At 44.4% G+C, this 17980-nt stretch overlaps 1 protein-coding gene across 1 annotated transcript in view; it reads left to right on the plus strand.

Moving 5' to 3' along the window:
* LOC137323287 (plasma kallikrein-like) overlaps nt 1–10320 on the plus strand; it is an 87913-nt gene extending 77593 nt beyond the window's left edge. The window contains exons 18-20 of the mRNA XM_067986780.1: nt 7637–7776; nt 9792–9948; nt 10085–10320. Of these exons, the coding sequence (XP_067842881.1) occupies nt 7637–7776; nt 9792–9948; nt 10085–10092 (305 nt within the window). The 3' untranslated portion in view covers nt 10093–10320. The remainder of the gene's footprint in view (nt 1–7636; nt 7777–9791; nt 9949–10084) is intronic.
* The last annotated feature ends 7660 nt before the right edge of the window (nt 10321–17980 follow it).

A 17980-nucleotide genomic window follows, 5' to 3' on the forward strand; every position in this document is an offset into this window, starting at 1 on the left:
GCGACCGTCACGGACAGGCACTCCAGTGTCCGGCTTATTTAGAGTGCCTGCTGCTCCGCATCTGTTAAGGCCACCTGGTGTGGCGGGCCCCCTCCGGTCCTTGCCCTCTCCCAGGCATTCTGGCATCTCTTCTCCTATCAAGGCAAAACACAGAAGCGTGATTGAGTGATGGTTGCATGGTGACCCGTTGCATGCATTGGTGTGGGTGGGGCTGAGTGTGAGGGAGACGCATGGGAGGGTGCGTGTGAGACATCGCCATGAGATTGTATGAGGATTGTGTTGCGTGGTAGTGTTCAAATAGGAGTTGTGTTAATACAGAATATAAATGGATAGAGTTCAGAAATAGGGAGAGAAATCGTACAAATCTTAGTGTGAATTACAGGCTACCAAACAGTAGAGATGAGGTAGAGGGGGAGATATGCAGGCAGCTCAGAGAGCATTGTAAGAACAGGGCAATAATATTGGATGATTTTAATTATCCCAAGGCAGACTGGAATAAGGGTAATGTGGTCAAAGTGGGGAACACTTTTTAGAATGCATCCAGGACTGCTTCCTGTATCGGAATGTTTCTAGTCCAACAGAAAAGATGCATCGTTTGAATTAATTCCTGGAAATGAAATGGGGCAAATAATTGATATGAGAGTAGGAGAACAATTGGGAAATAATGACTGCAACATAGGTAGATTCAATGTAACAATAGAAAAGGATATCGAAGAGTCAAGTATAAGGGCGCTGGACTAGAATAGGGCAACGTTCAATAATATAAAAGGGGATCTGGTCCTGGGCAGATAAATTAGCAAAGTGGACAATGGATCAGCAATGGGAAATTTTCAAATATAAGGTGCATGGATTACAGAATAAATATACTCCTGTAAGGCGAAAAATGGGTGCATCAACTGGGTAGAACAGAGATGAGGTGAAAGTAATACACCCTGATTCCACTCCAAGGCCTTTCTTACACCATTGCTTTTCAGGGTGGGTAAGGTACCCACGTGACTTAGGCAAGAAACTCATAAATGTATGGAAATTGGGGACTGATCTCTTAGATGAAGCCAATTTAATGGCCTTCTGAATGGACAATCTGCCGTGGACACTCCACTCAGTAGAAGCAGTTGGAGCAGAATCAGAGGCCCCAGAACCTAAGTGCTAAACTTAATTTTGTGGGACCAGGAGGAGCAGGAACCCTCCTAGAATCATAGAATCATTGAAGTTACAACATGGAAACAGGCCCTTCGGCCCAACATGTCCATGTCGCCCTGTTTATACCACTAAGCTAGTCCCAATTTCCTGCACTTGGCCCATATCCCTCTATACCCATCTTACCCATGTAACTGTCCAAATGCTTTTTAAAAGACAAAATTGTACCCGCCTCTACTACTGCCTCTGGCAGCTCGTTCCAGACACTCACCACCCTTTGAGTGAAATAATTGCCCCTCTGTACCCTTTTGTATCTCTCCCCTCTCACCTTAAATCTATGCCCCCTCGTTATAGACTCCCCTACCTTTGGGAAAAGATTTTGACTATCTACCTTATCTATGCCCCTCATTATTTTATAGACTTCTATAAGATCACCCCTTAACCTCCTACTCTCCAGGGAAAAAAGTCCCAGTCTGTCTAACCTCTCCCTATAAGTCAAACCATCAAGTCCCGGTAGCATTCTAGTAAATCTTTTCTGCACTCTTTCTAGTTTAATAATATCCTTTCTATAATAGGGTGACCAGAACTGTACACAGTATTCCAAGTGTGGCCTCACCAATGCCCTGTACAACTTCAACAAGACATCCCAACTCCTGCATTCAATGTTCTGACCAATGAAACCAAGCATGCCGAATGCCTTCTTCACCACCCTATCCACCTGTGACTCCACTTTCAAGGAGCTATGAACCTGTACTCCTAGATCTCTTTGTTCTATAACTCTCCCCAACGCCCTACCATTAACGGAGTAGGTCCTGGCCCGATTCGATCTACCAAAATGCATCACCTCACATTTATCTAAATTAAACTCCATCTGCCATTCATCGGCCCACTGGCCCAATTTATCAAGATCCCGTTGCAATCCTAGATAACCTTCTTCACTGTTCACAATGCCACCAATCTTGGTGTCATCTGCAAACTTAGTAACCATGCCTCCTAAATTCTCATCCAAATCATTAATATAAATAACAAATAACAGCGGACCCAGCACCGATCCCTGAGGCACACCGCTGGACACAGGCATCCAGTTTGAAAAACAACCCTCTACAACCACCCTCTGTCCTCCAGGCCCCACAAATAAATTTTGGGCTGCTGCTACCTGGACTGCCCCCCATCCGTGAAACTGTCCCAAACTCCAGCGATGCGTTACCTGAGCGCCTGCCGGATGGCCTCTAAGCTGCTCAATATTTGCCAACTCGAAGCCAGTGAGCTTCCTCTGGACACCCGTTTCAGGAGGGCAGCTTGCCTGCTGCTTTCAAATGAGGCCCGTATGTTAAAATGGACCTGGCTTCCCACAGCACCTTCTGTGCGGTCGGCCCGTACATTCTGCCAGCTTTCTGCCTTGGAGTTAAAATCTACGCTGTAGAGTTCTGTCGATATATAGAGAAACTTTAAAGGGAGGAAAATGGTAAAGGTAGGGCAAACAATCCTAAAGATAATCATGAGGAATATAATAGGTATTGTAGGGAGGTGAAGAGAGAGATCGGGAGGATTAAAAAGGAATATGAGAAAGACTAGCAGATAATATAGAAGGAAATAGTTTTTATAAGCGTATAAAAAGTAGAAGAATAGCTAAAGAGAAGGTAGGACCATTCAAGGAAGAAGAAGGGAATTAAAAGCTTTGTCAGATATTAAATAAATATTTTGCATTTTTTTTTATAAATGGTGGAAATGAGAACATAGATGTACTGGAACAATTGATAGAGATAACTGTAGAAAAGGAATTGGTTCTGAAAATATACCAGAACTCATGGTAAATAAGTTACCGGGCCTTGATGACATGGATCCTAATCTGTTGAAGGAAGTCAGTGTGGAGATAGCAGAGGCTCTGGCCAGAATTTTTCAACCCTCCTTAATTATGCAAATTGTGCCATGGGATTCGAGAGTAGCTACATTGAATTCACACCACAGAAACAGGCCATTCAGTGTTTATGCTCCACACGAGCCTCCTCCCACTCTATTTACTTCATCTCATCATATCGACATATCCTTCTATTCCTTTCTCCCTCATGTACTTAGATAATGTAACACTTTTTTTCAAGAAGGGAGAGAAAGATAAACTGGGTAACTCTGGGCCAGTTATTGTCTAATGTGAGTTGTGGGCAGAATCCATAGGGCCGATTTTAACCCAGCTCACCCAGCAGGAACAGGGCAGGTCGGGGTGGGGGATTAACATCGTGCTGGGTGTCCCGGCAGCATTTCTGCCCCCTCCCTCTACCATTTTAACTCACCAGTTTGTGCCAGATGTTTACCCAAGCAAGTGAGGTCCTAATTAAAAGATCAAAGTCACACTCTGATGACATCATACCCTCCCCCACTGCATTTTAACCTGAAATTGCGGATGCCCAGTCCAGTTTTGGATCCACCGGCAAAACCCAGCGGGATTAGTGTCTGACAACTCCTGAAACTGTATAAAAAGGGGTTCTCAGTTGCAATTCACTGGATTAGAGGATTTTTTGCTGTCTGGTTTTTCAGGAGAGCTTCCAGCTTCCAGATCACTACTTTCACATTTTTGTTGCCTTACAACTCTTCAGTCAGCTTTATCTACTTACTATGGGTGCTAGTCTTGCTTCTTTCTTGTGGGTGGAGCAAGATTGGAGGATGAAGAGCAGCAGCAGCAGCAGCCTCTACCACTTGCACTCGGGCCTCTCAGAAGACAACAGGTGAAGAAGGCTGCATGCAAGTGGCCATACCCAGCACACAGGCCAAGACTCACCTTCTTGGACCTATCTGAGGAGCAGTGCAGGAACTGCTGCCTGCTGGACTGAAGGCCTATGCCATGCCAATGGCCCTCAAAGTCGCTGTAGCCCTGAATTCTTATGTCATTGGATCCTTTCGGTTTGAAACAGGAGACATCAGCCACATTTCACAGTTTGTAGTTCACAGCTGCATTAAGGAAGTGCTGTGCCCTCTGCCCGTCCGATTCACATCCTGAGTTAAAATTGACCCTCATAATTCAAGATCAAATTAATGAGCATTTAGAAATGCATAGGTTTATCAAGGACAGCCAGCACAGATTTGTTAAAGACAGGCCATGTTTGACAACCTTAATAGTTTTTGAAAAGTCAACAATTGGATAGATAAAAGGAATGCAGTAAATGTACTGTGTATGGATTCGGAAAGTGTTTGATAAGGTGTCTCACAAGAGGCCTGTTAGAAAAATTCAGAAGTATGGTATAGGAGGAAATGTAGCAGTATGGGTAGAAAGTTGGTTGACACACAGAGAACAAAGAGTTAGGGTAACTCCATGTTGTTCAGATTAGAAAAGGCACGGAAATGGTGTACTCCAGGGATTGCTGCTGGGTCCACTTTCATTCTTGGTATACATAGCTGATTTGGACTTGGGTTTTGGGAACATAATTTCAACATTTGCAAACAGTAAGAAGGACTGTAAAATATTTTAGCAAGACATAGACAGGTTAGCAAAGTGGGCGAACAGTGTCAGATGCAATTTAATGTGAGATAATACATTTTAGGAGACAAAGCAAGGAATAGGAGTATACAGTTAATAGAAAGACACCGAAGAGTGTGGATGAACAGTGAATCCTAGGGGCTCAAATACATAATTCTCTGAAAGGGCGAATGCAAATGGATAAAGCTATAAAAGAGGCAAATGTAATTTTGGGTTATATAAATAGGGGAACAGAGTACAGGAATAAAGAAGTAATAATGAATTAATACAAAACATTGGTTAGGTCACCATTAGAGTACTGAATGCAGTTTTGGGTGCCCATTATAGAAAGAATAGTAAAACCATTGAGAGCATTCAGTGTAGATTCACCAGGATGCCAGGGATGGGAAGTTATAGTTCTGAGGTTAGACTTGAAATACTGGGACCATGTCCATGGAAGCGGAGAAGGCTAAGAGGAAGTTTAATAAAGGTTTTCAAAATTATGAAGAGTTTTAATAAAATGAATAGGGAAAAACAATTTCCTCTGGTTGGGAAATCAGTGGTGAGGGGTCATCAATTTAAAATTGTAACTAAGAGAGTGAAGAGAGAGATTAGGAGAAATTTATTAGAGTATAGTTGGAGTATGAAATGCTTTGCCACATGGATGATGGAATGGTTGAGTCAGAGAAGATTTTTTTTGGGAAAAATATTTGGGTTGAAAGCCCTCCTTCTGTGCTGTAAACGTCTATGGTTCTGTATATATGAATACCAAAAGCATTCAAGTAAACTGGTGGAACTAGAGGTGACGACGACATCTGGTAATTGCAATGTCATAGAGTTATGGCTAAACCAGAATAATAGAAATGAATATAGCTTGCAAGAGTACAAGAAATTCAGGAAAGATAGATGGATGGGTGCCCTTATAAGTATGGGACATCTGGGAGATTAAGATAGTTGAGACAGCATCACAGGAAAAGCCACGGTATGATAAATGTGTTCAATGAGAAAAGAACTGGGACAACATTTGGGTTTGCTACAGACCAGTTGGTCAAAATAAATGGAATAACTTGTCACTTTATAATGATATTAGAAAAGCAAGCGAGAAATGGAAGATGGTGATGATGGAAAGTGACATTTCATCCCTGCTCCATCCATTTTGATGGAGCGGGGCATCTCGAGTGTGCCCTGTTAGTTAGACTTGCTCATGCACATTTAGGTTCATGAATTTGGGAATGCCCAATTCGGAATGGTTTGGAACTTGTGAGTGTAGTGCACGATTGCCTTTTTACTGAGTATATCAAGGAGGCCATCAGAGGTGCTCCCATCTAAACTTGGTTCTTTTGACCCAGACATTACTCAGGGAGTAGAATTAGCTGAACTGTTAGTTGATACTGATAATAGCACAATAACTTTTGATTTGACTTGGGAAAAAATGCTGGCATATTCCCTACTTCTAGTACACGTCTTCAGATGAGCAAACTTCGGGGGAATGAGGCCGAGTTTAGTAATATAGACTGAGTGCAATGCTCAAGAATAAATCTGTTGAGAATAAAGAGATGTCCTTCAAAAGCATTATGGAGGACGAGTACCTATCTAAATGCAGAAAAGGCAAAGTGAATAAAAATGCTCTGAAATGATGCACACAAAAAATTAAATGAGAAATTTTTTAAAAAGACAATGTTTTTAGGAAGAGAGAGGGCAACCAATAGGTAAAGGACAAGGTAATAGAGAAACAGGTAAAAAAAAAGGATTTCATGCCGAGAGAACTGGAAAGAGATATGGCTGCAGTAAAACATATAGGGTCAGATTTTGATGGAGTGGGGCATCTCAAGGTGTGCCCCGTTAGTTAGACTTGTTCATGCAGATTTAGGTTCTAAAAATGTTTCACCCACAAATTTACTGGAAATGCGAGCTGATAACGGCACAGCAAGGGCAACATAACATCTGGGACATTGGTGAACAAACGGGACAAATAGTCAATTCCCTTAACGATTGAGATTAAAGGATTGAGAAATAAACAGAGAAAGAACTTAGAAGGAGGGTGAAGTAGAGTGGATGGATTCAATGTCTAATCTGGTACAGCAAGAGAAATAAAGAGAGGGAAAGAAAATTGGATTAAGTGAGAGAGAAAAAGGAAAAGAAAGAAAAAAAATTTAAAATCTCCTAAAACAATTCACAACCTGAAGGAATGAGACTCCACCCTTATAATTGTTTACTTTCTGGGTAAGAGGGGTTGATTGCCAGTCAGTAACAATTATCTTGTTGTTAAAAGGATACTTACGCTGATAATTACAAGACTTAACTTTCAGTGGTGAGTTTAGTGGGCAATTAATTTGCAAATGCAGCAACTTCATGAAAATCACAGGGAGGTTAACAGCGAGATGCTGTTTTTGCGAAGCTATTGGCCAGCAACTTGTGGTGATTTGCAATTCATGGGGTATCTCTTCCTCACTACAAGTTGCTAGCTGATTTGCGCATTAACAATGACGAGGATTGTTCAGACGTGATTTCTTTTCAGCAAAATCTGGCCCAATGTATATAAAAATAGTATAACAGTAAGGAAGTAGTCAGGGAGGAACTTAAAACTCTAAGGAACCTATATGGAGTTGAAAATGAGGAAGAACATGAGAGTTATCATGCTAAGCTTTTTATTATGGAAGTTGTCCACATCAAACATGTCTTGTATGCTCTGATTCTTTGACATTGCTAAAGCAGAGTCTTTGGATATGCTTAAAGGGCTGAAAACTAAGACATTCCTGGGATGGATAAAATATAACCCAATGAATATAGGGAGAGAAAAGGGGGGATTTGTGTCGGGGGCAGAGTTCCGATGAAAAGGTTCTTCCAACTATTTTTCACGCCTGCCCACTCAATTACCATTCTAAAATTGGGGGGACTGTGACATAAAATTTGGGCTAAAAGCTTATGTGTGTAAAGGAAAGCATTAACATAAAATAAATTAGTTTGTTGGTTTGTTATAAGCAGGGATAGTCACTAAAATGCATATACATCTCTATTACATACTTTAATAATCTGTTGTGAACATTTTAGCTCCAATATCTCAGGTTCTTTTGAAAGCACATGTTCCTTTAATAAATCATGAGACATGCCAATCACGTTATTCAGAATATAAAATAACAGAACACATGATCTGTGCTGGTTATGAAGAAGGCAAAACGGACACCTGTCAGGTAATGTAAAATTATTTTCATGTTATAATATTAATAATTATTCATAATGGCACCGAAAATCCTCAACCATTTTGCTGTTATTCCACCATAACTCCCACCAGAAGTGTCAGAAATTAGACCAGGGCACAGATATGTCGAGTTCTGGTTTGGTGCCAGTTTCCAGATGACCTAGTGGGAGTGGAGCCTCTGCCTGCCCCTTGCAAAGCCATTGGGGGAGGGGCCTAGGGCAGAGACACTGAACTCCTGCACCAAAGAACTTCATTGGGACTCGGTGTAGGGCCCAGTGACACCAGTTGCACCTACACATCAAATGGTGGAATCAGGGTCTACATGGGGAATCCAAGCCGAGATTAGGTCTGGACCTTCAAAGAAAGAAGGAATAATGTACGACATTTGGCACAAAGAACCTTAGTGCCAGCAGGGAGAGAAAAAGAAAACAGATTAAAAAATGACTGAAATATGCTTATCTTTAAATCACTGCGTCCTTTCCATGATCTCCATATATTTACTGTTGCCCAGTAACCCTTGGCACCCATGACACATGGGCGTGATGAACATCAGACTTCCTGTAGACCAAAATGGTAGGAAGTGGTATGCAGGGTTGATAAGTTACTAAATTAATATTTAAATGAGGCACCTGCATATGTCAGGTGGATACCAAAAAAGGCACCAGGGCAGGATTTCCAGCCACCTTCCATCCCCAGCTGCCTGATTACTGCTCCAAATTTGGGCAGACAGTGGCATAAAATCTGGCCTGGGGGCACCACAGTCAAGACCAGTCACTTCCTCACCTGCTGTCCAGTAGGAATCTAGTTTCTAGTAGCAATCATAGGACAGAATCAATAGTGGAAATCCCGATTGTTTTTTTCCCCCTCACCAGCCTTGAGGAGCTGAGGCCAGTGATAATACTCTTACTGACCTTAGCTGAAATCAGCTAACTCAGACCTAGGATTAAACCTGGAACCTTCTAGATCTATAGCTCAATTGCCATCTGAGCTTTTGAGTGAGCAGATTTCTACTACAGCTAAAAATTGCAGCAAGCACCTTCTGATCTGACAGTCTGTTTTTTGAGTATGTACATTGCTATAAAAGCCTAATTAATCCACTAATGTCCTTCAAGGAAAGGAACCTGCCACCCTTACCCAGTCTGGCCAAAATGTGCCTTCAGTCCCATAGTACATGTCCACATGACTGCCCTCTGAAGTGGCCTAGCAAGCTCAGCTCTGGGTCAAATAGGATGCAGAGGTTGCGAACAGTCTGGTTCAGCCTGAGTCAGTGGTCGGGGAGGAGGTTGGAAACAGTGGCTAGGGAATGGAGTTTGTGATGGGGGCTGAAGATAATGGCTTGATCTTCCCAATGTTTAATTGGAGGAAATTTCTGCTGATCCATGACTGGATGTCGGACAAGCAGTCTGACAACACAGAGAGGCAGTGAAGGGATCGAGGGAGGTGGTAGTGAGCAAGAGTTGGATGTTGTCAGCATACATGTGGAACCTGACGTCGTGTTTTCGGATGATGTCGCTACAATGAAAGAAGGCCCACCACCAGCTTCTCAGGGCAACTAGGGATTGGAAATAACTGCCTTCTTTACCAGCATGGCTCATGACCCAAGAACAAGTAAAGAATAAGACTAATTTGATGTTGAATTGTGGAGCACATATGGCGTTCTGACATACACTTTGAAAATTAGCCTCACTGATCGAGCGGCCAGTGAGGAGCAGTCCCTGATTTTCCATCCATTTAAATTATGGAACAGAAAATCAGGTATGCAGTTTCCCGACCAGCCTTGCCTGTGAGCTCCACTCCTCGCTGGGTGCACGAGGGCTATTTATGGAGCCCTGGAAAAAGCACCTTAACTTGCCCTTTATCAAGATGATACTCTACCCCTCTATAGATAACAGGGCTGATTCTCTGATCGAACTGCCAGTGAGAAGAAAAGTTTGTTTTATGATTTGGCGTGCAATGAGTCATTCAAAATAAAAATTGAATAATAACTTCTAATATATTTTTATACAGGGAGATTCTGGAGGTCCTTTAGCATGTGAATATGAAGGTGTTTGGTATTTGGTTGGAATTACCAGCTGGGGTGATAGATGTGCTAAAGAAAGAAAACCTGGAATTTATACACTTGTGTCAAAATTTCAAGATTGGATACACAAAAAGATTTCAAATGGTAAGAGTCACCTCTTTACTCTGTACACTGTTATCTTTGAATTGTTTTATGCACCTTATTTTTCATTATTTTGAGAAACAATCCAAAAGATTTAAATATGTGCAAAGAGACTAAACATCTTGCTTTAAAATTCCAGCATCATAAATGGAAAGCTGAGAGTCCCAGTAGGAAGTCAACTGGAATTATAATTGAAAACCAAGTTCTAGAAACATGATTATCACAGAGTACTGCTTTCTGATTCGGTGTCTGGGAGAAGAAAAGCCAAATTATAACTACCATCTGATTTACTATTCTAGACATTTCTGATATCTTTTTCTTAATATTCTGTAACAGTGATGTAATTAAAACCAAATTAAAGTTATTGCTAATTCATGTATATATTATCTTTATACTGGGTGTTTGGAAAATATTGGATGCATTTTACAAAATACACTATAGTTTCTTTGTGATAAAGGTTGCACTAAAAGTTACTCTTTGCACTAGGTATTACACACTTTTTTACACATGCTGCAAGTGAAGCACCATTTTTCACAAGATCACACAATCAAAAGATAAATATGGATGAGGGAGATCATTTGTCCACCCAGGAAAAAAAGTTATAGTTACCCCTTCACATCATCTGCCTGTATCTTGAATATATCTAAAGGTTTCTTGTCTACTACCCTACTTGGATGACCATCCAAGTGTTGATCACTCTCTGAAGAAGTTCCTCTAGCCATCAGGCCTAAGTGGTCTTTTCACCAGTACAACCTATGACCCTTTGTTCTGATACCTTGGCTTACCTTGAAATAGTGCCCTCAACATCTTGTTTGTTTCTATAAGGTCCACTCTCAGTCACTTTTAAGACTAAGCCCCAATTTCTTCAGTCTTCTGTCATCCTTTGGTGACAGGTATCAGCCTAATGGATCTTCTGTGCACCATCACCATCAACTTAATGTTGCTCTTATGTCTTATATTTCAGCATGGGGCTGAAATTCCATGAGTGTGTACTCTCCAGTGGCTGGAGTCATACCTAGCACAAAGGAAGATGGTAGTGGTTGTTGGAGGCCAATCATCTCAGCCTCAAGACATTGCTGCAGGAGTTCATCAGGGCAGTGTCCTAGGTCCAACCATCTTCAGCTGCTTCATCAATGACCTTCCCTCTATCATAAGGTCAGAAATGGGGATGTTCGCTGATGATTGCACAGTGTTCAGTTCCATTCGCAACCCCTCAGATAATGAAGCAGTCCATGCCCGCATGCAGCAAGACCTGGACAATATCCAGGCTTGGGCTGATATGTGGCAAGTAACATTTGCGCCAGACAAGTGGAGGCAATGACCATCTCCAACAAGAGAGAGTCTAACCACCTCCCCTTGACATTCAACGGCATTACCATTGTCGTATCCCCCACCATCAACATCCTTGGGGTCACCATTGACCAGAGATTTAACTGGACCAGCCATATAAATACTGTGGCTACAAGAGCAGGTCAGAGGCTGGCCATTCTGCAGCGAGTGACTCACCTCCTGACTCCCCAGAGCCTTTCCACCATCTACGAGGCACAAGTCAGGCGTGTGATGGAATACTCTCCACTTGCCTGGATGAGTGCAGCTCCAACAACAAGCTCGACACCATCCAGGACAAAGCAGCCCACTTGGTTAGTACCCCATTCACCACCCTAAACATTCACTCCCTTCACCACTGGCGCACCGTGCCTGCAGTGTGTACCATCCACAGGATGCACTGCAGCAACTTGCCAAGGCTTCTTCGACAGCACCTACCAAACCCGCGACCTCTACCATCTAGAAGGACAAGGGCAGCAGGCACATGGGAACCACACCATCTGCACGTTCCCCTCCAAGTCACACACCATCCCGACTTGGAAATATATCGCCGTTCCTTCATTGTTGCTGGGTCAAAATCCTGGAACTCCCTTCCTAACAGCACCGTGGGAGAACCTTCACCACACGGACTGCATCGGTTCAAGAAGGCGGCTCACCACCACCTTCTCAAGGGCAATTAGGGATGGGCAATAAATGCTGGCCTTGCCAGCGACGCCCACATCCCATGAACGAATGAAAATAAAGCCCTGCTCTACTGCTGGAAGTGCAGTGAGGTGAAACATCTGGGTGCTAGTGTAGAATAAAGAGGGTAGATGCCTGCACCACTTGCATCATTTCCTGTATCTTTGCCTCATGGGATGCAAGGAATAGGAGAACAGCACCTTGCTGCTTTGTTGGGATGGTGGGCTGCTGGACCTGAATACAATCATATACATTGAACAACTTGCTTTTTTTCTAGTGGCAGTCGTTGACTCTAGGATAGATTGTCTTTAGAAGAATGACTCAGTGAGCCCCACTTTCGCCAGAAAGGTGGAACTGATGGAATTTCTGTCAGGGGATGTCAGCTTGCCAGTCCTGCCTCGTTGTGTGATGCCAGAATAGAGGGGGTGGGTGCAAGAAGGATCAGCCCCCCCCACCATTGGATTTACCAAACGTAATAAAGAGGCAGAGACGAAGCCAAACCAAATTCTGGCCCTTGCCATCTGACTTGCATTTTCGTTTTGCCCTTCCAGATCAGGAATTTCTGGGCCAATTTGTTTTGTTTGTTGTTGCTCCAGTGATGTCATATAAAATGCTGAGTTAACTATCACCCCAGATACCTTTCAACTTTACCTTTAACTGTTACAATAGCATCCATAATACAAGTATGGAGCCATTTATCCTTGCAATGTGAGTTAGCTTGCAAGTCTGTTTTAAATTTCATCTTCCAGGTGCTTATTTTATTTTAATTCCTTTATAGGCTTCCTCTGACGCAACTATTTCTCTAGTTTAGTATCATTTGCAAATTTAAACAATTTGCATTGGCTTTCTGAACCAAGTCATTTGTGTCCATTAGGACACTAGGGTCCCAGCACCAATCCCTAGGGCACTCCGCTCAACACTTCCTCCTACCACATCATTCCCCTAACAAATACCTGCTGCTTCCTTTCCCTCAGCTAATTTCTTATCCACATTTAGGTTTTACCTTGCACTACTGTTTTCAGTGTCAGGTACTTTATTGCACCAGGTCTAGGTGCACCAGGGCATTTTTTCCGATCATTGAAATGCACATGCGAATGCTTAATGTGCTCGTGCTACATTCCTCTGAGTGTTATTTTTAGGGGGCTGTTAACCCTTTTATTTTAAATGGGTTTAATCCCTGTGCAAGGTACCCACACAGAGGAATGTGGTTTGAGCGTGTCAAGTATTAATACGTGAATTTTGATTACTGATTGAGAAATATACTCCACCATGCCAAATCATTTTCCGCAGTTCACTTGGGATATCACTTCTTCAAAAATAACCAAACAGGATGCTCAGGCGGGATATTCCATTTTGAAACCTTGGTGTTTGTTATTTGCTAAACTATTCTTGTACAGGCAATGCTTAAGTTTGCTCCATTATTCCATTATTTTACCAGTTATTGATGTAAGACAGATGGGCCCGTCATTGCCTGGATTACATTTCTCCCCTTTTTTTTAATATGAGTGCTATGTTTCCAATCTAATGGACCATCTCCAGCGTTCAGTGATTTCCTCATGATGATTGTCAGCACTTCAAGGAAGAAACAATATTTGGGTGCATTTATATAGCACATTCTATTATTTAGATGAACTGATAGAAAATCCAGAGCCGAGGGCTTGCTAATTTCCCAATGCATGCGCCTCGCAAACACCGCTTCTCGCTGAAAACACCCGATCAGGGCATAAGCCCTATAATTCCCATCTCTCATTGACTGTGAAGGGATTTGACAAAAGTGATCCTGTTCACCATGTTGAAGATTTCCAAGATCAGGGGATACAAGTGAAAATTAGGAAGACAGGACTAAAGAGGGAAGTTGGGTCGAATTTTTTCCACCAGAGGGTAATAGAGAGTTGTAGAATAATTCACTAGTTAAGATCACAGAAGCAAACAGTATGAATGGATTCAAGAGACAATTAGATGTATTTGTGAAGAAAGAAGGCATTGAGGCTAGAATAAGAAGTTGGGGAAGTAGGATTGAGCCAGGATTTTTGTGTTATTGAAAATTCTTATATTTTATGGCAGCCTTTCTTCTCTGTATGACATTATTGAACCAGCTGGGTTTTTAAAACTATGTGGCATGGTCATTTGTTTCTGGTGCCAGCTCAAAAGTTAAATGTAAGGAATCTTACAACACCAGGTTATAGTCCAACAGTTTTATTTGAAAATCACAAGCTTTCGGAGGCTTTCTCCTTCGTCAGGGGTAGCATGTAAATGAGAAATAGGATGGGGCCAAGGATAGATCCTTGGGGGACTCCAGAGGTAACAGTGCAGGAGAGGGAAGAGAAGCCATTGCATGTGATTCTCTGTCTACGACTGGATAAATAAGAATGGAAGCAGGCGATCGTGGTCCCACCCAGCTGGACGACAGAGGAGAGGTGTTGGAGGAGCATGATGTGGTCAACCGTGTCAAAGGCTGCAGACAAGTTGAGAAGGATGAGGAGGGAAAGTTTACCACGGTCACAGTCACATTGGATGCTATTTGTGACCTTGATAAGGACCGTTTCAGTACTATGGCGGGGCGGAAACCTGATTGGAGGGATTCAAACATGAAGTTAAATAAGAACCTAAGAAATAGGAGCAGGAGTAGGCCATCCAGCCTCTCGAGCCTGCTCTGCCATTCAATCAGATCTTGGCTGATATTTGACCTCAACTCCACTTTCCTGCCTGATCCCCACATCCCTTGATTCCCTTGGAGTCCAAAAACCTATCCATCTCAGCCTTGAATATATTGAATGACTCAGCATCCACACCCCTCTGGGGTAGAGAATTCCAAAGATTCACAACCCTTTGTGTGAAGAATTCTCCTCATCTCAGTCTTGAATTACCGATCCCTTATCCTGCGACTATGCCCCCTAGTTCTAGACTCTCTACCCAGGGGAAACAATCTCTCAGCATCTACCCTGTCAAGCTCCCTCATAATCTTATATGTTTCAATGAGATCACCTCTCATTCTTCCAAACTCCAGAGAGTGTAGGCCCATTCTACTCAACCTCTCTTCATAGGACAGCCCTGTCATCCCAGGGATTAATTTAGTGAATCTTTGTTGCACCGCCTCTAACACAAATATATTCTTCCTTAGATAAGGAGACCAAAACTGTACGCAATACTCCAGGTGAGGTCTCACCAATGCCCTGTACAACTATAGTAAGACTTCCTTACTCTTGTACTCCAACCCCCTTGCAATAAAGGCCAACATGCCATTTGCTTTCCTAATTGCCTGCTGTACCTGCACGCTAACTTTTTGTGTTTCTTGTATGAGGACAGCCAAGTCTCTCTCAATAGCAACATTTAATGGTTTCTCACCATTTAAAAAATATTCTGTTTTTTTATTCTTCCTACCAAAGTGAATAACCTCACATTTCTCCACATTATACTCCATCTGCCACCTTCTTGCACACTCACTTAATCTGTCTATATCCCTTTGCAGACTCTTTGGGCCCGAATTTAGCAGGCCTGCGGGTTCCCAGCGGGTGGTCCTCCGGGAGCGTGGTCAACACGCTCGGCGAAAATAGTGGGTTGCCGACGCGATCGTAGCAGGCAACCCACTAATAGGAATCAATTACCTGCTCCTCCGGGGTCCACGGCGCTGGCCTGCGCGTCGGTCGGGCTGCGCATGCGCAATACGATCTGTCAGCTGGAGGCTCTCTAGTTAAAGGGGCAGTCCTCCACTGACAGATGCTGCAACCAATGGGACAAATTGCAGCATGGAGCAGCCCAGGGGGAAGGCTGCTCCCAGTTTAATGATGCCTCACCCCAGGTATCATCAGATGGGGTGAGGAGGAGGGGGAGGACACAGATCTTCCCCCCGGCGGGCGGGAGGAAGCGGTCTGCCTCTGCCACCAAGAAGGCCTGGCTCGAGGTGGCAGAGGGGGTCACCTGCGCCACCAACATATGGCCCAACTGCATACAGTGCAGGAGGTGCTGCAATGACCTAAGTAGGTCAGCCAAAGTGAGAACACGAAGTCTTTCCCCTACACTCCGTCTGCCACAACACTGCCCCCACCCCACATCTCCTTCGGCACCGCCAACACTATTCTGTCACATCACCCTTCATACCCACTCACACCCCATCCTCATCTTACCTCCACCTACTCACCTCGCCAGTACTCACCCTGCCACTAACATGCAACCCAATCCTCATACAATCTCATTGCTCCATCCCATACTCACCCTCTCGTGCATCTCCCTCACGGCCAGCCTCACTCAACCTGCCACCACCTGTGCTGCAGCCACAGGGCATGCATCACATATGTGCAGTAGGCAGCGTAAGGCAAACGTCTCGTCAGCCTGAAGGGGGTGCACAAGGGTGTCTGAGGGTTACCCATATTGAATTTCAGAGCAACAAACAGCACACATTATATTGACACCACCACTGCCATGTCTCCGCGAATCCTGTCCGTTGTGTCCAATAATGCCCGCTCCTGGGTATCACTATGAGGACCCACCACTGATGCCACCCATCGTGTTACTGCAGAGTAGGTGCAGGTGTATTTGCAGGGCTCGTCCGCGCAGACGACTGAGAGACATCGGCGGTGTAGCCGGCTGCACCCTGGAAGGATGCGGAGGAGAAGGTGTGGAGGGCAGTGGTGACTTTGCCAGCGACAGGTAAGCAGTTGGTGCTGGGGCCAGCCAGGAGCAGCTCGGCATGAAAGAGGCTGCAGATCTCCACGACTACATGTCGAGCGAATCTGCGCCTCCCTGTGCACTGCTGCTCGGAGAGGTCCGGGGAGCTGCGCCTCGGTCTGTGGACCCTGTGGCGAGGGTAGTGCCCTCTGCGACGCGTCTCTCTCTGCGGTAGCCCTCCCTCCTGCTGTGCAGGTGGGCGTGCAACAACACCGTGTTGGGGGGATCCACGTCTCTGCGGCGGACGGCGTGGACTGCGAGGTTGCTGGTGCTGGTCATGCTCTTCGTCCTCCGAGGGTGTCCACACACCACCCAACTGGCAGGTGTTGGTCTGAGGGGTTGTGCAGGGTAGGTGTGTGGTTCCTCGGACTGGGGCTGCGGTTTTGTGTCGGTCTGTCCTCTGGCTTGGTGGGGGGTGGTGGAGGGCAGGGGTTGCCCTATGTGACGCGGTGGCCTCCTGCGTGGGTGAGGGCTCTCCCCCGTGGAGCGCACCTTGGCACCTGCCACAGGCTGCTGGCTGCAACACGCCTGGTTGGAGGGAGACTGTTTCCCCCAGTGTGGGAAACTCACTGCCTTGAACCGAAAATCCCACACTTCCTCTTTTGACAGCTGCTTCAGCTCATTAACTGACCACAACGAGCAAGGTAAGTACTCTCAAGTGGAACCCCGCTGGCTTTAATTGCCTGCGGGATTCCCACCAGCGGGGCTTGCGCGCGCAGCCCCGCACGTCAGCGCGGTACCCGGAAGTGGCCGGGATTTCGTCGCGATCCGGTCACGTGACCGGATATCGGGATTTTCGGGGCCACCCCGCTGGGAACCCGCCGGAAACACGATCCTAAAATCGAGCCCTTTGTGTCCTCCTCACAGCTTACTTTCCCACCTATCTTTGTATCATCAGCAAACTTGGATACATTACACTCAGTCCCTTCATCCAAGTCATTAATATAGATTGTAAATAGCTGAGGCCCAAGCACCAATCCTTGCGGCACCCCACTAGTTATAGCCTGCCAACCCGAAAATGACCAGTTTATCCCTACTCTCTGTTTTCTGTCCTTTAACCAATCTTCTATCCGTGCTACTATATTACCCCCAACTCCATGAGCCCTTACCTTGTGTAACAACCTTTATGTGGCACCTTATTGAATGCCTTTTGAAAATCCAAATATACTACGTCCACTGGTTCCCCTTTATCTACCCTCAAAAAACTCTAATAAATTTGTCAAACACGATTTCCCTTTCATAAAACCATGTTGACTCTTCCTAATCATATTATGATTTTCTAAATGCCCTGTTACCACTTCCTTAATAAGGGATTCCGGCATTCTCCCGATGTCAGACCAACTGGTCTGTAGTTCCCTGTTTT

The sequence above is a fragment of the Heptranchias perlo genome, chromosome 1, assembly GCF_035084215.1.
Source record: "Heptranchias perlo isolate sHepPer1 chromosome 1, sHepPer1.hap1, whole genome shotgun sequence".
In the NCBI taxonomy this organism is placed as follows: Eukaryota; Metazoa; Chordata; class Chondrichthyes; order Hexanchiformes; family Hexanchidae; genus Heptranchias; species Heptranchias perlo.